This window comes from Gymnodraco acuticeps, unplaced genomic scaffold, assembly GCF_902827175.1.
Source record: "Gymnodraco acuticeps unplaced genomic scaffold, fGymAcu1.1, whole genome shotgun sequence".
NCBI classification, from domain to species: domain Eukaryota; kingdom Metazoa; phylum Chordata; class Actinopteri; order Perciformes; family Bathydraconidae; genus Gymnodraco; species Gymnodraco acuticeps.
In genome coordinates this window covers 619,672-643,857 of record NW_022989892.1, presented here as the reverse complement: position 1 = coordinate 643,857, position 24,186 = coordinate 619,672, and the positions used below count along the sequence as shown (strand labels likewise).

The 24,186-nt window shown below is 40.9% G+C and overlaps 1 protein-coding gene across 1 annotated transcript; it reads right to left on the bottom strand.

Moving 5' to 3' along the window:
• Positions 1 to 751: 751 nt before the first annotated feature.
• On the bottom strand, positions 752 to 8,717 carry LOC117537879 (tumor necrosis factor ligand superfamily member 10-like). The gene is made up of 6 exons (XM_034203270.1): positions 8,499 to 8,717; positions 7,570 to 7,695; positions 4,957 to 5,002; positions 4,647 to 4,763; positions 3,676 to 3,920; positions 752 to 2,745 (listed from the first exon to the last, which is right to left on the bottom strand). The coding sequence occupies exons 1-6, from the start codon at positions 8,604 to 8,606 to the stop codon at positions 2,536 to 2,538; spliced, it is 852 nt and encodes a 283-aa protein (XP_034059161.1). The 5' UTR covers positions 8,607 to 8,717; the 3' UTR covers positions 752 to 2,535.
• Between the last annotated feature and the right edge of the window lie 15,469 nt (positions 8,718 to 24,186).

Genomic DNA, 24,186 nt, shown 5'->3' with positions numbered 1-24,186 from the left:
TGCCGATGAGGTCTTAAAATGTATGGAAAGGGTCTTAAAAAAGGTCTTACAAGGCACTACATTTGACTTCAGGATTCCTGCATATACCCTGATGTTGCATAATCAATCATTAGCTACTAGAAGGCAGAACTCCCTTTCAAACATCAGCGAACTTCCAACAAATCTTATTAAGAAGACTGAGCAAGGAAGGTTTTTATTCTGTCCACATCCTAATTATCTCGCCTTTTTGAGTAGCTTGGAACAAAACCCTTAATAAGTGACAAAAATCCTTCCAAAGTCTACAGTATTGTTCATCTGGTAAATTAACTGCACCAACTACTAAGGGACTTATTTAAAACAAAAGCTTTTAGAGATCTAGGAAGAAAGCGATCCAGATGAAAGACCGATCCGTGGTGTTTTGGAGTTGGATTTGAAATATTCCAGGCTTTCGCTGACTGAGTCCCTGCCGCTTTGATCTCTTGATTTTGACAAACTGCAGGGCTCTTAAAGCTTAATGCACGTTGCACAATTCTTCACTACAGCATGCTTTAATCAGCAAAGGTCCACATTTATATCCTTCAACTGAGGTTGCATTTTTTAAGTAATAGTGTGAATTTCAAAAATGATAAACTCTACAAAACCCTCGCCATCTGCTTTTTAAAGGTTTCAATACTGTTAACTCAAAACCTATGAACCTAGTATTCACTCAAATAAAACAATACAAATCTGTTTGAAAAAGATGATGGTAATGATCTTCTCTATGGGCATCAGAGGACTTTGACAGTGTCTTTATTTCACATATTCACAGACAAAACCACATGCTTATTTACATTCACATTCAGTTTTTGATTGTTTACAACCTCATGAGTGTACAGGTTTTATTTTTGATGCCTTTTTTCAGGTGTTCCAAGCTACAAAAAAGGCTGACTGATGTTCCAGGTTATCCAATGGATGGCGAGCATACCCCAAGGTACTGGCTGCATTTAAATCACTCCTCAGGTGTAAAAAACAGTGCTGATAACCTCACAATAAGGCCCTTATCTTATCAACTTCAAACCACCTTTTGAAATTATATTGATATTTCTCACTTAATTTTGATGATGGAAACAACTTGAAAACCGCTATAATTTTTTTGCAAAAACAAGAAATTAAAAAAGGTAATTTGTTGTGACTCAAGTGCGACAGACAGTGAATGCTGCATTCATGTCATTGTAAATAGAAAAAGGAGGACTTAATTGGAACTCATTATTGTGGACATCCTTTTAGTTTTTTGCTTTACTGCAGTATTTATTACAAACTGTTGAATACATCACAAAAGCAATACATCCCACATTCCTGCTGTTTGGATGCTGATGCGCGTGATTGTTTTCCAAGTCTGCAGGTCACATCTGCCGAATGACAGAAAACCGACCATTTAGGGAGCATTACATGCACCATTTGGAGCGGGGTTAGGATGGAAGAGCCAACAGCAGAGAGACTGTGGTGCTGCTGCCAACCAAAACACAGAGCCTGATTTATAAGGAGCACCGTTATAACATTGTAAAACTTTTTAAAGCACATCAAGAAAAAGGTGGTGATTTTCTACCTTTAATCTTTCAATGTGACTGTTACGGTTTTAATGTTAGCAGTAGCACGTGGTCAGTAAACTGTCTCAGAAGTTCATGCTTAAGCCTTATGTTTGACATCTTACTGAGGGGACATTAAGGAGAGAAAAATAGATCATTAAGACCTCAAGACCCAGATTTTTGCAAACTTATTAGAAAAATAAAAAACACAAAATATTGCACAATATTTACATATTTTTACAAACACATCCAGGAACTCAGATCATCACTGATATTCAGCTGATTGAAGATTCATACAAACAATTCTTTAAGGCAGGGACTCCAACTTTAAGGGCATTTGATATAAATCAATCAAATGGATTGAGTTTAATTAAAGCATAAAAGTCTAAACTGCTACAACTCACTTTTCCTAAAGGTGGCATGATGTGAGAATGTCACTGAATAAGTTGAAAGTTAGCCGTAAAAACAGCTCCCTCTTGTGGAAAATCTGAGAGCCGATCACACCGTTAGGAAAGCTCAGCTCAAAATAGCGTACGGACGCTAACCTGCGTGAATTAAGCGTAAAGTAAGTTCTGTAAACTTTTAAAAAATATTTTGTTTAAGGTTTTACTAAAGCTATTCGAGACCAGTTAGACCAAATGGAACTTCGTTAAGTAATAACATTTTTAAATTGTTGAAGTATGCCTTAAAGAAATGTCGGTACAACAGAAACTCAAATCTCTGTTGAGTTCTAGCCGCATCAACTTCAATACATTTAAGAACAAATATTTGTTGATCGATTAGCTCTTAGACATTCACATCGCATGTGAAACCAGTGTTGTCAAATATATTTTTGATTTGAGATCCTGACAAAAGAGCTTTTCTCCATGCTACTTGCTGCAGTTTTTCATTTGTGTTCCTTGTAAGGAGGGGTCTAGAGGCGGCAGCAGGTTCTTCCAGACCGATGCTTTACGACCGAGATCGCTCAATTTAGAGTCCCGGATCTGACCGTCTAGCTGATGAGAAACGCCCCGAAGAAGCTGCTCTTCTCGTCCATGTCCACCGCGGAGGCGTTGGTAACCGTGACGAACAGGCGGTCGCCGGTGCTGAGCGGGAACAGCCCCCCCTGGTGGGCCGAGTGCAGAGAGAACTGGGATCCCCGGGACCAGCAGGAGGTTCGGCTCGTCTTCATCAGCAGGATGGGAACTGGGTAAGAGCCCATCTGACGGGGAGGAGAGGTGAGTGAGGTGAGATACTGAGAATAAGACCTAAAAGACCTTCTTTTTATTAAACTAGCATCGCCCGTGCACCACTACCATCTCTAAATCAGCTGATTGATTGATTGCCAGTTGGCATCATTCCAAACTATGAACATATCTTATCGTCTTCAATCATGTGCGTTTAGTTTTAATTATTTCTTTTCCTCAACATTATTCGGTCCAAGAATTCCCTCAAAACGTATTAAGTATGAAAAAAGAACTAGATTATTGTTCTAACTTAACTCAAATTAATTTGGCTTCACCTCACTGACTTTTGGGCTGGGTCATCATTGTATTACATCATTGGGAAACTTCACAATAACTGTTTATCATTGTGATTATAAACTATTTACTTTAACAGCTTTAAATAGAGCCTGTGTTTTCTCATGACAAAGCAGAAAGAGATTGTTTTGGCTGTTTGCCACGTGGTGAGACAACAGATGCTTTCAATGACTGGATTCATTAGTCATTTGTCAAAATATCTGAATCATCAGTCTGCCGTGTTCAGTCACAAAAACTAATTTAAAAGGAGCACGTTCTAAATGTGCACGGCAACTTGCATTACATGTAAAACAAGTCTGATTAAATTCTGTCCAGACCCCTTTGTTGCATACAACCTCTCCCTGCCTCTCCTTATGTTACATGTCTGTGTCTCTACTGTCAGGTCGAATAAAGGCTAAACAAAGTGTGATGAAGGAATTTGCAGAATAACTATGTGACACATCTACACGAGGGAAAGGGCAGGTTACATTTTAAATTAAAATGACTTGCGAGTCAGAAAATCCACAAGGGTCAAATGAAGGTAAAGCCATATGATAAAAACATTTGAGGGATAAGCTGCAGAATCACCCGACATCATGCGAGAGTATAAAACATGATGTCCCCCTCCTCACCTTTTTATAGACGTACTGCAGCAGGGGTCTCCCTCTGTCCTGGGCCTCCTCTTCGTCCTCGCCCTCCTCCTCCAGGGAGTGGGTGTGTCTGAAGTACGTCTGGGCGTAGACGTAGTAGAGGCCGGGCGTTGGGACCACCAGCTCCCCGTCCACCAGCTGGACGTCCTGGAGGAAGGCCAGCCCCTTCTGTCCCTCCCACCAGGAGATCTTCTGGCCCTGAACCCGGCGCCCAGCCGACACTGGAGCTGTGGAGGTACAAAATAAAAATGTGTTTAGAATAAATGTACAAGAGAAAATGGGAAGTAGAATGCCCCAAAATGTATTTTGTTTTATTTACTCATTAATATGATTGGGGCGATAAATATAGAGATTTTAAAATTTAAATCAAATGTAACCAATGTGATGTTTTGCTTAGCCATAGCCCATTTTCAGCTCTTGTCCTCAGTTATGAGAGTGAGTCACAATTGAGTAAATTACTGAAAAGCAATGAAAGAATTCCTCTTGCAAGCCAACATTCAGAAACCCTAAGCAAATATTACATTTCTAAGACAAATTTGTGATTTAACCCAATGTCTAAAATCTCATTTGTAAGAAGTTTGTTGTGTCACCTAATCTTTTTACTGTATTTCCTTAGAAAAGCAGCATTTTATTAGGGCCTCTCAGACAGTCTGACTTTCAGTATGCAGACCTCCATTAGTTGAGCATCAGACTGAATTGAAATGGCTCAAGTTAAAATGTACTTTGGTGCTGATTTATATTACAAAGACAATTAGATCTGTACTTATGAATGAAGCCCTAAAGCAAATAACTACATCTTAAGTCTAGTCAAATCCACCAAAATCTAATGAAAGTCTGTAGGCTATCACTTCTCAAAGATCATCAATCCATACCTTTAGAGATTAGTTTAAAATCAAACAGCCTACATTATTTTGTTAAATTCAGACTCCAACGTTAGTTTCCGCAGGACTCACCTCCTCCCTCTCGCTCCAGTTTGGGCACAAAGCTTCCGGTGACATGTGCTGCGACTTTGGGCCGAGGTGAACCTCTGTCTACTATCACAAGAGAGGGCAGCACCCGAGAAACTTCATCTGATGCGGAAGAAAACAAGAAGAAACATGAGAATGTGCCCAGGTAGCAACAACAGGAGTTATCAAAAACAACACTGCATCTTCAAGGCAATGTGGGGAATTTATTTTTGCACTAGTAAAATGCTGAGCAATACCAGGTCCTCTGATTAACATACAGAAGGTCAAAGGTCATTGTGTTTTACATTTTTCTCACCTCTCACTGCCGACGAAATCTGCTTCTGGTAACGCTGAGACAGAGACTGCAGGGGGATCAGGAGAAAACATTTAATAAAACAAAAGACTCCAAACGCAACACTTGTTTTCTGCCAAGAAGCTCCTTCCACATGTGTACCCAGCAGCCCTTCGTTTGAATTGAAGCCTGAACTTCAGCTGACATTAGCATCAGGAATACAGAGCAGACTTCATGTTGGTAACAGCTCGTTGTTGGTAATCGAGCCCTCTCCCACTTCCTTCTGTTTTACGTTCCTTCACCCAACGAATTGGCTCCAAAAAGATGCAACATCTGCCAAACTGATGAAAACTATTTAGCTGTAGCGAACCCTGATATTTGTTTAGTTTGTTTCCAGAAATGTTAAGAGAATTTGAAAAACCTTAAACATTTTGAAAGCATTACAGAAGGGAGGACAGACAAGACTTTTTGTTTCCAATATATGTTAATAAATAGCTTATGTTGTTGCGGTTCCTAATGGTTGCCAGTAGAGGTTGCAAAGGTTTAAATACCCCCTTTAAAAATATTTTAACAGCTTCAGCAATAACTGAGAGAGAGGGGAAAGGAAAACAACTCATTAGTGAGCTAATTTCACCTGCAGTCAGTCAGCGAGAACCCACATTTATGGGTAACAGATACTGTAACGGTTCTCAGACTGTTTTTATTGTTCTTCTTTAGGCCCGCAAGACTCTATTTCCACAGGACCTCAGGATGAAATACAAAGAAAGACCTGTAGGTTTAATCAGAGAATAGTCTTTCTGTCTAAAACTAAAATAAAATTTAAACTATAATCAAAATGTCTCCTGTTCCCCATGACTTATAGGAACAAAATCCTTCCTCCTGTCTCTAATAACGTATATTTATAAGTCATCTTGTTTCTTCCATTTATTGTGGATTTCATTCCTCTGAAGTGACTTTAAATCATGGTTTAACTACATGTCAAATCCCATTGGTCTGGTATCAAGGCAATGAAACTGGTTTGAAAATAACAAAATGCATTTGTACAGATCTTTGGATCATATTAATAAGAGAAGAACACAAAACAAGATTAAACTTCACCAGAGCCTTGAATGTGCTTTCACTCTGCGTCTTGGGTTGAAAGCACAGGCTGATGTTCCGTTTCAAAATGTCCCAGCATCGTGTTTTTACTGAGCTTAATGTAATCAAGTAGCTGAGTCAGGAAATACCCGGCATGTGTTATTCAAGAGAGCAGCAAAGTCAGTGAGAGAAGGAAACAAAAACAAATAATACGCATCAAGTTAAGGAAGAAAATATATGTACTGTGTGTGTGTGTGTGTGTGTGTGTGTGTGTGTGTGTGTGTGTGTGTGTGTGTGTGTGTGTGTGTGTGTGTGTGTGTGAGAGCGGAGCAGGTGAACACATTCCTGTGCTGATTAAACCACACAGGATCACCTCACATCTCCAGCTATGAAGGAGCTCATTGTGCGTCTCCACTGCAGACAGTGATTTTGGATAATTTCAGCATTTTTCTGCTCCTGCTTTTGTTCAGAGATAAGCAGCACAGGAATGCTCTAAACATATTATATAGCAATAATATGTTTCAATATACTACAAGTCACTAAATCCTACACACATTTCAGGAAAACCACAATGTGTTAGTCCGTCTCTCATTCGTCTGGGACTACTTTCAGCGGCGGATTAATCCACATTTGGTTTGTTTTCATGGTATTGAAGGAACATGTCATCACAGTGGCAATAGGCAAAAAGCCGAAATACCTAGATCCTGCTTAGTCACATATATGGGAACTGTATTCACCTTTTCTTAACAAGTCTTTCCAAAAATGGGGGGGAAGAAACCACTGTATAAAATATGATATCTTTATATACCCTGTACAGTAAAGTTTGAGTATCAAATGATGCACCTGCGGAGACATCTTGCTCATGTTTGGTAATGCAACAGAAAAGTTACAGAAAATAGCATTAAAGTGCGCTTTCTTGTGTTAAAAAAAGGGATTGGACTCTTTAAAATCTCCAGAGAGAGTTGTGTGAAGTATAATAAAGATCTGTAGTGTTGTTTCTTAAATAAAAAGCATTGAATTAAAACATTTGAGAAGCTGAAAGCAGAGAAGTTTTGGTATTCTTGCTTGATGACTGAATCAATTCTCAACTGTCAAAATAGTCGAACAACTAATGCACTATTTGTTTGGTTGATCTCGATCCTACTGTACTGGATATTTATCATACTTTAAAACAGCACTAAAAGTCAGGTCAATAAGAGACCCCGTGAAAATACTCTAATGATAATATTAACGCTTATTTGCTTTGCAGGCCTTTTCAGATTAAGTGTGGGGGGATTACTAATGTCTCCAAACTCCTATGGGGTGGGGGAGTTTTGATCCACAACAGACCAGGGGGAATTTTGAGAAATTAAAGCCAGAAATCTCAGCATCTGGCCAAATGTTCATTGAGCCATTATGTGCTGATCAACAAATACTGATATGTACAGGTCATTCTGTGTGATAAGGTGATGAAGTCATGCATGAAGCAGCTCTGAGATTTATGATCTGGTTTTGGATATCTATCATGTGAGTTTCTAAGTGTGGACGTCAGTGGGTGTTTTTTTTTGGGTCTTCTCCTACCTTCTCGATGAGCAGGTGGAGCTGCTGAGTGACTTGCCAACAAGGATCCCCCCGGACCGCCGTGAAGCTCTGCAGGTCAGCGCCCATTAGGCAGGACACGCTGCTCCTGGCAAATGTCTCCTTCATCTGTCAAGAAGAACATGGAACCATAAGAACAAATGTCTCTTTACATTTCTCTTCTAATACGAGATATATTCCAAAAACTATCATGTACATCTCCAACCCTAAAACCATCCTTTTACACATTTATAATCCCTGTGATAAAGTTTTCCGGGAACCTCAGGCAACATAATTTCTTGGCCTGTGTCCATCCTCATCCGTTGACGTTTCATTTCCTCATGTATTTCTGCTTCATCTCATATAATTTTATGATTAATTCCCGTAAACACAGATTGAGAGTGGAGCTGGACTGAATCCAGGTAACACAAGGACTCTGGCCTCATCATAACAAGCAGGGTGAGTCAAGCCTGCACACACACACCTTCCTGATAATCACAGCTAATCATAAAAGTTGCTGCACCTCTGCAACCAGAGCTCAATACGTCCTGTCCTTTTTCTGTTTTCAAATGCAGAAAATAAATGTGTCACATTGCATGAAACTGCATTGGACAAACGATTATTATTTTACAGCAAACGCAAAATATGAGGCCTGCATTGCTTTGTGCAAAACATAGGGGACGTAAATTAGACGTGCACTGGAGCGCAGCCACAGAACCAGGGCGCATACAAACGAGCTCCTTTAAATCTGTCAACTATAAATGACCACCTAGAGTTTATAGACGTTGCATTAATTTTTAAAAGTCCGCAAAAGGTGTTTTTACAGCTGCGTTCAAAAGCCGAACAACTCTCGTTGCGCACTGCATGGCGATGCGTAAAAAGTCTCCGCGCGTCTCCGGCTCGTCACTCCGAGCCTTCACTTTTGTCCTTACCGAGTTGAGAGCCGTGGAGAAGTGCAGCACGGTGATGGTGACGACCACAGTCTGCAGTAGGACCGCCACGAGCAGAAGCACCCCGAGCTTCGGACCGGAGCCCGTCATAACGACAGACCGCCGTCCGGTTCCCCAACCAGCGCCGTCCCCGTGCCGCGTTCAGACCTCCAGCACAAGAACAATGGCAGAGAGCTGACTTCTTGACTGCTACCCTCCCCGTCCCCAGAAGGAGGAGGAGGAGGAGGAGGCGGGTCGGGCCTGGTGAACTTTTTTCCTCTTTGAATTTCTCCTGGAGAGATTATTGTGTCATTTCTGCGCTGGACAAACACAGATAGCCTTGCGGTTTATTGTGAGCCTCATATCTGTGCGGGGGATCTGTGCACTGAGCCTTACTGTGAGAAAAACTCATTTACATTAGCATGTGATTTAACAATGTCTTATATGAGTGAGTGGCACAGCAGCACGTACATGACTTGTATTACATTGTTCAACTCCATTTAACCAGTGCTGGATAGTAACTAAGTATACATTTCCTCAAGTATGATACTTAAGTACAATATAGGTACTTATTCTCAGTTTATGCTACTTTACTTCTACTCCACTACATTTTAGAAGTGCATTTTGTACTTTTTACTCCACTGCATTTATTTGCAGCTTTTAGTTACTAGTTACATTTGAATTATTAGTTCATATAAATATAAATCAATTATTAAACCACTTTGATATACATTTACAGGTTAATATATTGAGCAGCAGTATACAGTTATTTAAATTAGCTCTACATCAGGGGTGTCAAACTCAATCTCATCACGGGCCACATTATTATGGTTGCACTCTAAGGGCCGGTTGTAACTTTTAGACTATATAAATATACATATAAATATACCTATATATATATATTAAATAATTGTTATATTATATTATTGGCTCTGCATTGGATTTCTATCAGTTCTGGTAATAACTTCATAAATAACTACGTCTGAAAGCAGTCTAGGCAAATAAGTGAAAGAAAATATTCAACAATTACACCAATTGTATTGTATATTATATTCTTTGCGAGCTCTTGCGGGCCACATAAAATGAGGTTGCAGGCCGGTTTTGGCCCACGGGCCTTGAGTTTGACACCCCTGCTCTACATGAACCAGATGTGATCAAAACAGATAAATAATCATATTATTAACCCAGTAACTCAATATATACAATTCTGAAAGGGGCCATGAGCACAAGGAGTACTTAAGTATATTTTGATGCCGATACTTTTGTACTTTGACTTGAGTAACATTTTGAATGCAGGACTTTTACTTGTAAATGCAATACTTTTAAAATGTAGAATTGCTTCTTTTACTTTGAGTACTTCTTCCACCACTGCCTTTAACCAATTTGACATTATTTGACATGATTCATATATTCTGCCACACTGAAAAGCAATCATTTGATTTAGGTTATATAGCCAAGTGGTTTTGAGTTGAGCAAACAATAAATTAGGCTTTGGCTTGTTTGCAGCCCTTAGCCAAGATGTCAAGTTGTTTAGATACAAAACAGACATGGCTTTTCTCTTTTAGATCCAGATCTCTGCACATTCATCGTTTACTGTAAATCCATCATGTGTCTTTTACTACAAGTTTTTAAGGACACACAATACTGTAGGTAAGATAGTGATTTTTATGAATCTTTTTAAAGTTCATATCAGTGAAACCTGAACTGGTATTATAAGTATGTGGGTATATTTTTGGACAGATATCTGATGTGAGGACTCTTTGATGATGTGAGTTTCCTGGAAGTATTCAGTCTTTATCAGGCAACATAACAAAAACACGATGTTCCCTTTAACATCGGTGCCGCCCTGTTGAAGGAAAAAGCACGCTGGACAGACATTTCGATATTAGATGATGAGGTGTCAGAGTGAAAGACAACACTCTTGTTACCACATTTGTCACTTTGTCTCACAGTGTTGACCATGTGATGGAAAAATCTAACTCAGCGGAGAGAAAACAGCATATCAATTACAATAAACATTGGAAAGAAGTTGTTAAATCAACCGTTTCACATTTCCCCTCTGGCTTTTACATTCTAAATTGAATTTGAAATATAGAAGGAAAAAAAAATTCAACACTGGAGGTTTAGATGGACAGATACAGTATGAGGTCAGACATAAAGTTCAGCAATATTACGAAACATACCGTGAGATTATTTTCTTTAACACAACATCTCTTATTGAATATGTCTGGGTTTATATATGTTTGCATCAATGGGATGAAACTCCTTTGATTTGCTACATTTTTATTTATTTAAATTATATATATTTTCTCTTATCATGATCTTGTATATATTTAAAATTGTGATATATTGCAATTGTTCTTATTAGTACCCTTTTACAGAAGAGGATTAGAGCCACATGTTTTTGAGATCTGACCACCAGCATTTCTTTTTTTACTTCTGACTTTAAACTCAGAATTCTGACTTTAAAAAAAGAACTGAAAAAATAAATAAAACTTTGGACGGATCTCAAATAAAACATCACATGTGACCTAATCCTCGTCCTTACCATATAACAGTTGACTTTTAAAACTCCTCATCTCTCCACAAATATCCAATTCTTCAGACATTTTTGTATTTTTAGAACTTTAAAGTGTCTGCAATTTTTTCTGCTCTTGTGTCACAAAAACATTTCAACTTTGAAAAGGAGATTTATTTTTAGATTGACTGCCCACGCATTTCTGAGCACATCCAACAAATATTTTAAAAGTACATCTCATTGTACGAGTCGCCACAAAAAGATCTTGTGTGATCTTGTATGTGTTTTTCCTTGACGTTAAGCAGTGCTGTGAGCAGCTTCGGATTGCATTGTCATCATTGCGTTGTCGTGCAGTGAGGCAAGCTAAGCCTATAAATGGATCCTGGTCCTTCTCTTTCTACATTTGCAACATCTGGCCTCAATCTGGCTCCTACGCCCCCCGGGAGACGCTCTCCGCTTAGGTTTCACTCTGGCTGAAGGGCCTGCTGGGGGTAACGCAGATGGAAAAACTGTTTGTGTGATGAAGAGCACAAGAGAACATGTGAGGGTCAATGAGAGCATCCTCAGAACAGGGAGAGAGACATCATTAACCCTAACCTTGAACCTTGAACCCAAAACCAAGTCGTAACCCTTTAAGAAAATCTTAAGTACAATCTCTTTGTGGCCCGTCAATGTGAACAGATTTTCAGTCCCCACTTTGTGGTTCATACAGGTTTAAGCACACACACTGAGTGTATTTCTGAACGGCAGCCAAGTTTTGATAGGGATACAAAGACAAGAACTGACCGACTCCCCCGCAATGTGGACTCCCTCCCTCCTTAGTCACCCTCTAAACTTGTCTCCCACTCCCTCGTTCTCCCTCTACCTCATTCTCTTTGTCTCCTTCCATCTTTTCTTCTTACCCTTTGTCTTTTATTTCCTGCCTTTTCCCACCCATCTCTTTCCGTTTAACCCGCATTTGTTCCCTCTGCCTCTCTTCCTTCCTTTCTCTATTGACCATGAGTGGGCACAGTATAGCTAAAGTACGTTGTAAAAGGTTTACAATGTACATATAATCATTCTGAAAGTGAGAACCATAATATTTCATGGCTCTTTGACTACAAACAGGTATCTGGCCCAGCTGCATCCCAGGTGTACCGCTCATAGGGGAACAATACCGTGTGATGTGATATATGTCTAGATTTTGTGGTTTATTTAAATACAGCATACAAATACCTCCTCTTGCATTTATATACTCTGTAAGAAGAAGAAAAGAAGATGCTGGCAGAACTGGTTGCAGCTTGCGTCAGGGTGGGCCTTAATAGCTTTGACTCTGACTAACAGTTTGGATGCGTTTAGAGATAGGTGGTGCATACTTAGTACTGCGTTCAAGGCAGCAAGTTAGAGCTGAAGTTAAAATGTGAATGTTGTTGAGCACTGGGAGTCAAGAAGGCTTTTTAAAATTCATAATTACCCCAAATTACCCAAAAAAAACATAAAAGAGACAAACATGTGTTAAAGGGGTCATATTATGCAAATGTTTAGGTTCATATCAGTGTCTCTACTTTAAAGAGTCCTCTCCTGCTGATGTTCAGGTGTATATCAGTATGTAGTGTCTCTACTTTAAAGAGTCCTCTCCTGCTGATGTTCAGGTGTATATCAGTATGTAGTGTCTCTACTTTAAAGAGTCCTCTCCTGCTGATGTTCAGGTGTATATCAGTATGTAGTGTCTCTACTTTAAAGAGTCCTCTCCTGCTGATGTTCAGGTGTATATCAGTATGTAGTGTCTCTACTTTAAAGAGTCCTCTCCTGCTGATGTTCAGGTGTATATCAGTATGTAGAGTCTCTACTTTAAAGAGTCCTCTCCTGCTCATGTTCAGCTGTATATCAGTATGTAGTGTCTCTACTTTAAAGAGTCCTCTCATGCTGATGTTCAGGTGTATATCAGTATGTAGTGTCTCTACTTTAAAGAGTGCTCTCCTGCTGATGTTCAGGTGTATATCAGTATGTAGTGTCTCTACTTTAAAGAGTCCTCTCCTGCTCATGTTCAGCTGTATATCAGTATGTAGTGTCTCTACTTTAAAGAGTCCTCTCCTGCTGATGTTCAGGTGTATATCAGTATGTAGTGTCTCTACTTTAAAGAGTCCTCTCCTGCTGATGTTCAGGTGTATATCAGTATGTAGTGTCTCTACTTTAAAGAGTCCTCTCCTGCTGATGTTCAGGTGTATATCAGTATGTAGTGTCTCTACTTTAAAGAGTCCTCTCCTGCTGATGTTCAGGTGTATATCAGTATGTAGTGTCTCTACTTTAAAGAGTCCTCTCCTGCTCAGTATGTAGTGTCTCTACTTTAAAGAGTCCTCTCCTGCTGATGTTCAGGTGTATATCAGTATGTAGTGTCTCTACTTTAAAGAGTCCTCTGCTGCTGATGTTCAGGTGTATATCAGTATGTAGTGTCTCTACTTCAAAGAGTCCTCTCCTGCTGATGTTCAGGTGTATATCAGTATGTAGTGTCTCTACTTTAAAGAGTCCTCTCCTGCTGATGTTCAGGTGTATATCAGTATGTAGTGTCTCTACTTTAAAGAGTCCTCTCCTGCTGATGTTCAGGTGTATATCAGTATGTAGTGTTTCTACTTTAAAGAGTCCTCTCCTGCTAATGTTCAGGTGTATATCAGTATGTAGTGTCTCTACTTTAAGAGTCCTCTCCTGCTGATGTTCATGTGTATATCAGTATGTAGTGTCTCTTACTTTAAAGAGTCCTCTCCTGATGATGTTCAGGTGTATATCAGTATGTAGTGTCTCTACTTTAAGAGTCTCTTCCTGCTGATGTTCAGGTGTATATCAGTATGTAGTGTCTCTACTTTAAAGAGTCCTCTCCTGCTGATGTTCAGGTGTATATCAGTATGTAGTGTCTCTACTTTAAAGAGTCCTCTCCTGCTGATGTTCAGGTGTATATCAGTATGTAGTGTCTCTACTTTAAAGAGTCCTCTCCTGCTGATGTTCAGGTGTATATCAGTATGTAGTGTCTCTACTTTAAAGAGTCCTCTCCTGCTGATGTTCAGGTGTATATCAGTATGTAGTGTCTCTACTTTAAAGAGTCCTCTCCTGCTGATGTTCAGGTGTATATCAGTATGTAGTGTCTCTACTTTAAAGAGTCCTCTGCATGCTGATGTTCAGGTGTATATCAGTATGTAGTGTCTCTACTTTAAAGAGTCCTCTCCTGCTGATGTTCAGGGTGTATATCAGTATGTAGTTCTCTACTTTAAAGAGTCCTCTCCTGCTGATGTTCAGGTGTATATCAGTATGTAGTGTCTCTACTTTAAAGAGTCCTCTCCTGCTGATGTTCAGGTATATATCAGTATGTAGTGTCTCTACTTTAAAGAGTCCTCTGCCTGCTGATGTTCAGGTGTATATCAGTATGTAGTGTCTCTACTTAAAGAGTCCCTCTCCTGCTGATGTTCAGGTGTATATCAGTATGTAGTGTCTCTACTTCAAAGAGTCCTCTCCTGCTGATGTTTAGGTGTATATCAGTATGTAGTGTCTCTACTTTAAAGAGTCCTCTCCTGCTGATGTTCAGGTGTATATCAGTATGTAGTGTCTCTACTTTAAAGAGTCCTCTCCTGCTGATGTTCAGGTATATATCAGTATGTAGTGTCTCTACTTTAAAGAGTCCTCTGCTGCTGATGTTCAGGTGTATATCAGTATGTAGTGTCTCTACTTTAAAGAGTCCTCTCCTGCTGATGTTCAGGTGTATATCAGTATGTAGTGTCTCTACTTTAAAGAGTCCTCTCCTGCTGATGTTCAGGTGTATATCAGTATGTAGTGTCTCTACTTTAAAGAGTCCTCTCCTGCTGATGTTCAGGGGTATATCAGTATGTAGTGTCTCTACTTTAAAGAGTCCTCTCCTGCTGATGTTCAGGTGTATATCAGTATGTAGTGTCTCTACTTTAAAGAGTCCTCTCCTGCTGATGTTCAGGTGTATATCAGTATGTAGTGTCTCTACTTTAAAGAGTCCTCTCCTGCTGATGTTCAGGTATATATCAGTATGTAGTGTCTCTACTTTAAAGAGTCCTCTCCTGCTGATGTTCAGGTGTATATCAGTATGTAGTGTCTCTACTTTAAAGAGTCCTCTCCTGCTGATGTTCAGGTGTATATCAGTGTGCAGTGTCTCTACTTTAAAGAGTCCTCTCCTGCTGATGTTCAGGTGTATATCAGTATGTAGTGTCTCTACTTTAAAGAGTCCTCTCCTGCTGATGTTCAGGTGTATATCAGTATGTAGTGTCTCTACTTTAAAGAGTCCTCTCCTGCTGATGTTCAGGTGTATATCAGTGTGCAGTGTCTCTACTTTAAAGAGTCCTCTCCTGCTGATGTTCAGGTGTATATCAGTATGTAGTGCCTCTACTTTAAAGAGTCCTCTCCTGCTGATGTTCAGGTGTATATCAGTATGTAGTGTCTCTACTTTAAAGAGTCCTCTCCTGCTGATGTTCAGGTGTATATCAGTATGTAGTGTCTCTACATTAAAGAGTCCTCTCCTGCTGATGTTCAGGTGTATATCAGTATGTAGTGTCTCTACTGGGACATGTCTCCATGCTTTAATTTTCAAAAAGTTCTTTATTTTACTCATACTCTCTGTGCTGCAGCACCTCTTTTCACCCTCTGATTGGTTAGCTGGCCGGCTCTGTTGTGATTGGTCAACCGCTTAAAGATGTCCTGCCCCTTAGCCTATCACGTACAATACGTTGGAGCGCTAGCCAATAGAAGCACAAGTGTTACGTATTAGTCACTATGTTCTGGAAGTAAACAAAGGAGTGTGTGTAAAAGCTGTTCTTACTAAACTATTAGATATGTGTTGTTATACTTGGTTTTCTGTTATGTTATGTAAATATTATGAATATGATCTTAGACATTATCTGTTCAGAAAATACATGTAAATACTATAATGTTTTTGTTACCACTTCAGAGAAGCTAATGCCACAGGAGTTTGGATCTATCAAATATCATCTACCATCCAACATTCATGAAGCGCTTTGCATTGACACTCAATGTACAGGGCGGGATATGAGAGAGTGCAGTGATTTATACAGGGAACATTGCCTGCAGGTGTGTGTGTGTGTGTGTGTGTGTGTGTGTGTGTGTGTGTGTGTGTGTGTGTGTGTGTGTGTGTGTGTGTGTGTGTCACCGTTTTTTAAAATATTAATATTTTCGGCTTTTGTGTCCATACCCTTTTAGTACGAATCCTCTGCACTGCTTCATAAATGAGGCCCCTGCATGTTGCCAAAAGTGAGTTGAGTCGAGTCTAACTCTGCAGTTGAAATGAGGTATTAGTTTCGCTCTCTCTCTCTCTCTCTCTGAGTGCATGCCAAGGTAAACTCCCTGCTAACACACACATACACACATTGTGTTAATTGTATCCCTCCCATTAAAACAAGCAAAGTAACCAGAGCTGAACAATATCACTAATATGGCCCAAACAACACACACACACACACACACCCACACACCACACACACACACCACACACACACACACACACACCACACACACACACACACACACACACACACACACCACACACACACACACACACACACACACAACACACACACACACACACACACACACACACACACACACACACACACACACACACACACACACACACTTTTGGAAAGGAGAGGTGGGACAACCATGATGGCCAATGGGGCTGCAGGAAACCTGAGAACTGACAAATAAGCAAACAGGAAACTTTTGGGGACTTTCCAACATTTTCCCAAACTTTTTTTTGCTCGACTTTTTGTGTGCGTGCATGTGTGTGTGTCTCTATAATGTATGATGCTAACGATCAGAAGGCTATGACTCCCAAGAGAGACCCCCTCCAGATACAATTATTAAGTGTGTGCATGTGTGTGTATTTGTGTTAACATGCCTGTTCGTGTCCAAAAGCGTTCTTGAGTGTGTAGATTTATGTCAGGGTCTAAGTGTACATATGTGTGCACCTTTTTTTCCCTAAACTACATGACCAAAAGTATGTGGACACCAACACCAAGTAAGAACATTAATATTGAACTATTCTGCAAAACGTCATTATTAACACTGGAGGTTGCCACTTGATTGGCACTGAACGTTAGTACTGCATATAAATCGTATGTAGTCCAAATTCCTTGGTGACGAGACAGTTTCTTTATGGTTTTGCCATCAACGCTTGGGGTCTGTAATTGAGGGAAAACACCTATTTGTAGACACAATTGTACGACTCTTTGTCAGGATCTAGCCTTAGTAATCAACCTTATGCCACTGTCTAGTTTGAATTGAACACAATTTAATTTTGATCTTGGCCTGAGGGATGCGAATATTCTCTGTGTTTTGAGAGTTAGACTCAATGTTGTGTTATCCTTGAGATTCCTTTGTTTTTCACGGGAGTGTTTTTGATTAAAAAAGTATAAACTTAGCTTCTTGGCAATCCAACATCTGGAGTGAAGGCTATTATAGCAGAGGAAGGCCATAGTCTTTCAATCCAATGTTTAACAATGAGATATGATGTTCAGGTGTCCACATACTTTTGGCCATGCAGTGTGTGCTTCTATGCCCATGCCTTTGTGTGTGAAACACAGAATGTGTCCTTGTGCAGTTTGAGGCCCACATTGTGGTTTTCTCTTCCTCCCTACCAATCTTTCTCCGTCCTCCCTCCCTCCCTCTCTGATCCCCCTTCTTGCAGTCTCACCCTGCCTCCCTCCACCTCGTCCCAAATTGCCTTACACTCCCTTCTCCCTCTGCCTGTCAGGAAGAAGTGAACAATATGACCTTTAGGCGCAGCGATAACATTCTCCCGCATGAATTCCCCGCCGCTCCGGCTTTCCTTTCACATTCTGGCCGGTTTGTTTTCGCTCCCGGCGCCTCTGTTTTCCTTAGAAATGATCACCCTGTGATTAACGAGTAGCACCGGGGGGCTGGAAGGAAGTCAGGCCTCCACCGGGTCACACACACACACACACACACACACACACACACACACACACACACACACAACACACACACACACACACACACACACACACACACACACACACACACACACACACACACACACACACCACTACATGTTCACGCCGTGGTCTCATCACTGTTTTTATCTTCTCACATGTCAGTCATACCTTTTTTAATTGGTGTGAACAGGAAAAAGCAGCTTGATGTTTCTTTAAGTTCCCATCTGAGCTGCATGTCTGCGAATTAGACCCAGAGTTTAAATGTGTCTATCTTCTCCCCTAACTATTTATCCTGTCATTTTCAAACAGCCTTCAAGTACAGTGGACACAGCTCCTGACAGGTGGCACCATTATGTTTCGCTTAAACAATTATGTGGTCACTTTGAGTTCATCTAAGCACATTTTTAGCGGCAACACTTTTAAGATGCTGGGGAATTTATATTTTGGCTGTCTTTCGTTATATCCTGCAGGTGCTTTTTTAACAACAACCACATCATCGTGAGAACCTTGTAAACATGTTTGTGATGTTTTCTGGCGTTAACATACGTAATTGATTATGCATAGCAAGGTACATTCTGTCTGCAGAAAGAATTATCAACACATGCCATACTGTTTTATACTGAGAGTAAATGATCCAATATGTGCACCAATCACACTGCCCATTTAACGCAATGTAATACTCTAAAAATCTTCTTGCAATCGCCAGTTTATTTTAATGTTATGCAGATGTGATCAAGAGCACTATAAAAAATATATTGGGTGTTGTCTTTGGTCCATTTTTGTGGCGTATATATATTTGGGACGGCATACAGATTTCAAGAATCCCCTGAACGGAACATTTAAGTATTGCCAGTGCAGAGTTAATCATGGGATACTGAGGGTCTGCAAAGGATGAACCAGGTGTTTCCTCTAATTTAGCATTTATTTGACTCTGAGACTTGTTGACCTGTTCTGTAGACAGAGTTCATGCCAGGGTAAACTGTGCCCTGCTGTGACTCGTAATGGGATTAAGTGGTTGTGAGGAGGACAATTGGTGAGTGAACACAGAACTCTTTTCTTCATGCGGCTTGTCTGGCAGAAGACTGTTGCTCCACCACCCACAAACACACATTTGAGTAATTGAGTCCTGATGGGCAATAGTTGAAATGAGCAGAGGAACACTGAGTGTGCCCTGTGGCGCTCCAGATGCAGGTTTAAAGATGATGCTAATAGCAAACGGACCTGTCTGTCAGGAGCGGCCTGTTCCTGCTTCACCTCTCTGCTCACATGATCCGACAGGCATGTTGCATTCTGTCACGCAACCATCTCATGGTTTCTGTTTCTCTGCAGGCTTTGACTTGAAGGACTGTTTGTGTGAGAAGACAAACACAAGACAGACTCAACTCTTTGATATCCAGTGAAGAGGTGAGGAATCCATGCTGAAGCCATTTTTCAGACAGATGGAGAAAGTGAGGCAGAAATCTGTTGCTCTGTAAGTGTTTTTATTACCCTAAAATATCGCAGGACTTCACCTTGCAGATGTAAATCAAAAGCAAAGGCTGTTATGTGCAGGAATTAATAAAACGATTGAAGTGTAAATCCTTCACATAAAAACCCTAAACTTTTATGATGTTCATAAATCTTTAAATACGAATAAGAAGAAAGAGAATACAAAAATGGATTCAGGTGATAAATAATATCTCCATTCCCTTATAACAACTGACCTCCTGATTGGTAGATGGTGTTCAGGAGGAGGATTTGGCGCCATCTCCTGTGTCAAACTTGTATTAACAAATTATTTTAAAAAAAACATGATACCATTACTCTTTAAATTAATAACTAATAATTAAATAACAAATCACTCAAAAACTATAAAGACAAATTATATTGGCATAAGGTAAACATTTTTAAATAATAAATATTTGAATAAAAGTATTTAAAAAATGTATTTAATTTTCTATAATGATCATTAGGAATAATTCACATTCAAACGGCAATTTAAAGTGATCTAAAGGGATCAATATTTGTACCATTAATATGATGAATATAACTCACTAAACTATTATTGTATTAAACTAAAAAGACACAATACACTTGACATATCTTTAATATTACATTACATTGCATTTAGCTGACGCTTTTATCCAAAGCGACTTACAATAAGTGCGTTCGTCCAACAAAATACAACTTGAAGAAAACAGAATCATATAAGTACATCAGGTTTCATAGAGCAAAAACATTTCAAGTGCTACTCAACTGGCTTTAGAAAAGCCAGTCCTTTATTAGTATAAAAGTGCTTCGTTAATAGTTATATCGCTCGAAGTGGAGTCGAAAGAGATGAGTTTTCAGTTTTCGCCGGAAGATGTGCAAGCTATCTGCCGTCCTGATGTCAATGGGGAGCTCATTCCACCATCCTGGAGCCAGGACAGCAAACCCACGTGTTTTCGCCGTTGGGAACTTGGGTCCCCCTCGCAGCGAGGGCGCAGCGAGTCGTTTGGCTGATGCAGAGCGTAGTGCACGTGCTGGGGTGTACGGTTTAACCATGTCCTGGATGTAGGAAGGGCCAGATCCATTCTCAGCATGGTAAGCAACCAGTGTCTTGAAGTGGATTCTAGCAGTTACCGGAAGCCAGTGAAGGGAGCGGAGGAGCGGAGTGGTGTGGGAACATTTAGGAAGGTTGAAGACCAGACGAGCCGCTGCATTCTGGATGAGCTGCAGAGGTCGGATGGCACATGCAGGTAGACCAGCCAGGAGGGAGTTGCAGTAGTCTAGGCGTGAGATGACGAGAGCCTGGACCAGAACCTGAGTCGCTTTCTGTGTCAGCTGGGGACGTATCTTCCTGATGTTGTAAAGCGTGTATCTGCAGCAACGGGTTGTAGCAGCGATGTTTGCAGTGAAGGACAGGTTGTTATCTAGGGTCACACCCAGATTCCTTGCAGTCTGAGTCGGGGAAACAACTGAGGTGCCGATGTTGATTGTCAGGTCAAGAGTGGGACAATCTTTTCCCGGAAGGAAGAGCAGCTCAGTCTTGTTAAGGTTGAGTTTGAGGTGATGAGCAGACATCCACTGAGAGATGTCAGCTAGACAAGCAGAGATGCGTGCGACGACCTGGGTCTCTGAGCGGGGAAAGGACAGAATTAATTGGGTGTCGTCAGCGTAGCAGTGGTATGAAAAACCATACGGGCTAATGACTGATCCGAGCGAGTTTGTGTACAGGGAGAAGAGGAGGGGACCAAGAACAGAGCCCTGAGGGACCCCTGTAGTTAATTGACAAGGATCGGACTCAGACCCTCTCCAAGTTACCCTGTAGGTACGGTCTTTCAGGTATGAGGTGAGGAGGGAAAGTGCAGAGCCTGAAACTCCAAGTTTTTGGAGAGTGCGAAGGAGGATCTGATGATTCACCGTGTCGAATGCAGCAGACAGGTCCAACAGGATGATGACAGAGGAGAGGGATGCAGTTTTGGCAGTGTGCAGTTCCTCAGTGACAGCAATGAGAGCAGTTTCTGTGGAGTGACCTGCCTTGAAACCAGACTGGTGCGGATCCAGAAGGTTGTTCTGATTGAGATAACAGGAGAGTTGTTTAAAGACAGCGGGTTCAAGTGATTTAGACAGGAACGGGAGTAGAGAGACAGGCCTGTAGTTTATAACATCAGACGGGTTGAGAGTGGGTTTCTTTAGGAGAGGGTTTACTCTTGCCTCCTTGAGACTGTTTGGAAAGTGACCAGAAGTTAGAGAAGTGTTGATGAAATGGGAGAGAAACGGTAGAATATCAGGAGCGATAGTCTGAAGGAGGTTTGAAGGGATAGGGTCCAGAGGACAGGTGGTAGGGCGGGCAGAGGTAATGAGGGTAAGAACCTCACTTGGAGAGAGAGGGGAAAAGGAGGTAAGTGTGTTGGTGGAAGGAGGGTCTGGTGACCCAGCGGTGAGTAAAGGTGAGTCAGAAAAAGAAGAGCGACTATCATCAACCTTTTTTTCAAAGTGGGTAACAAAGTCGCTTGACAGAAGTGAGGAGGGGGGAGGAGCTTTTGGAGGGGTCCAAGAGGGTGGAGAAGATGGAAAATAGTTTTTTAGGATTGGAATAGGAAGATTGGATCTTATCTTGAAAGAAAGTGATTTTTGCCTGAGAGATCGAAGCAGAGAAAGAGGAGAGGAGAGCTTGATAGGTTAGGAGGTCGTCACAGGTGTTTGGATTTCCACCATTTCCGCTCTGCTGCCCTAAGGGACGGTTCTATTAGCACGCAGTGCATCATTTAGCCAGGGAGCAGGAGGGGACTGACGAGCCTGCCGAGATGTGAGAGGACGAGCGAGTCCAGAGTGGATGAGAGAGTAGAGAGGAGAGTTTCTGCAGCAGAGTTTGGAGGCAGGAGTTGGAACGAGTCAGAGGAAGGGAGGGCTGAGAGCACCGACGAGGCAAAGGTAGAGGGGGAGAGGGGAGCGAAGGTTACGGCGGACAAGTGCAGGATGAGAAGAGATTAGTTTGTTATGTTTGGAAAGAGGTAGAGAGAATGAAATGAAGAAGTGATCGGATGTGTGGAGCGGGTTTACAGAGAGGTTAGAAGTAGCGCAGTTCCTTGAGAATATGAGATCAAGGACATTGCCAGCTTTATGAGTCGGTGGGGACGGAGACAGTGAGAAAGCAAAGGCGGTTAACAGAGATGTTAGTTCGTCTATCTTCCCCGTCTGGAGGTTGAAGTCTCCGAGAAGTACAGCGGGAGGGCCAGTTTCAGGGATGTGTGAGAGGAGATGATCTAATTCCTCCAAGAAGTCCCCCAAGGCGCCTGGTGGACGGTAGAGAACAACAATGGTTAACTGTATAGGATGGGTTACTGTGACGGCATGGAAATTCAAAGGTGGAAGGAGTGAAGTTAGGTAGCTTGAAGAGGGAAAAGCTCCATTTGGGAGAGAGCAGGAGACCAGTGCCACCTCCTCTGCCAGTGGGTCTGGGTGTATGGGAGAAGGAATATGCTGTGGAGAGAGCTGCTGGGGTGGATGTGTTGGATGGAGTAATCCAGGTCTCAGTGAGAGCAAGGAAATCCAGAGACTGCAGGGAGGCGTAGCCAGAGATGAAGTCAGCCTTAGGAACAGCTGACTGGCAGTTCCACAGGCCACCTGAAACTAGATGTTTGGATCTCAGTGGAGCATGTGGGATAGATGAGAGCAGGCCGGTTATATCGATGACGAGATACACGGGGCCAGTGATAATTGCGAGAAGACACATGAACAGGAATGGAGAAAATACACATGATTATAGCATGAGGGGCTAAACAACCAAATAAAATGAAACAAAATTTAAAAAACACCAGCGATACTTAGCTCAATCAAAGTAGGATTTGACTCCCACAGGACTCCCACAGGACTCCCACAGGACTCCCACAGGACTCCCACAGGACTCTAATGTCTTTGTCAGTCTTACTCCCGCAGGACTCTAATGTCTTAGCCTGTCTGACGCTGAAGCTAACGCTCCAGGAAAGTGCTACCTAAAATGGACACCTGATTGCTGAGTTCTCACAGCTGTGGGGCAATGTCCCTTTAATTAGTTAACTCTGCAGCTGGTGGCCCTCAAAAGGAAATCTAGACTGGCTTCGTCCTGATGTGTTATTGTCTTTTAAGTCAATTACATTAAACCCTAAGTTATAAAGTTCTGAGTTTAACCCTTAATACAGTTACACCTACTCAATAAAGCTCTTAGTATTCTACAAATGTTTAAATCAAAGTTAACCCTAGTAGTCAGTTAGATCACTTTTAAGGTTTCAGTCAAATGACTTTTCCCAAGTTTCTGTCTGACCGATGCTGTAGCGGTTTTTGAGTTTTTAAAAACACAATTCCAGTCAGATCAACTACAGAGCATTGATACAGAGTACACCACTGAAACAGAGAAGTCTACAAACACAGTGTTACTCACACAATTCTAGAAGTCTCCAGTAGCTTTTCTTGTCAAAAACTAGTTGCACACATATATAATATAATTAAATAATGAACATATTTATTATGTTTGAATACCTATGGCAACTAATTATAATCAGTAACATAAGTTATACATTAATAATACCTCATTTAAAAGTATGATAAATAAATTAAATATTTTCAAGTAAACTCTATTTTGTTTTATTATACTTGATGCTTGAAGGGGACAGCTACATTTCAAACATGTTATAATGAACAAGACACATGATTTCCTCACTAATATGTGTGAATTGTGATCTTTCACAAAACAAGGAAACACAACCATTTTAAT

Bases quoted from the DNA above. Each gene is read 5' to 3' on its own strand.
- LOC117537879 (XM_034203270.1), bottom strand. From the start codon at position 8,606: ATGACGGGCTCCGGTCCGAAGCTCGGGGTGCTTCTGCTCGTGGCGGTC. The intron at 3,921-4,646 runs GTGAGTCCTGCG...GTACCTCCACAG, and splicing joins ACTGGAGCGAGAGGGAGGAG to CTCCAGTGTCGGCTGGGCGC. The intron at 2,746-3,675 runs GTGAGGAGGGGG...CCTCCCCGTCAG, and splicing joins TGCAGTACGTCTATAAAAAG to ATGGGCTCTTACCCAGTTCC.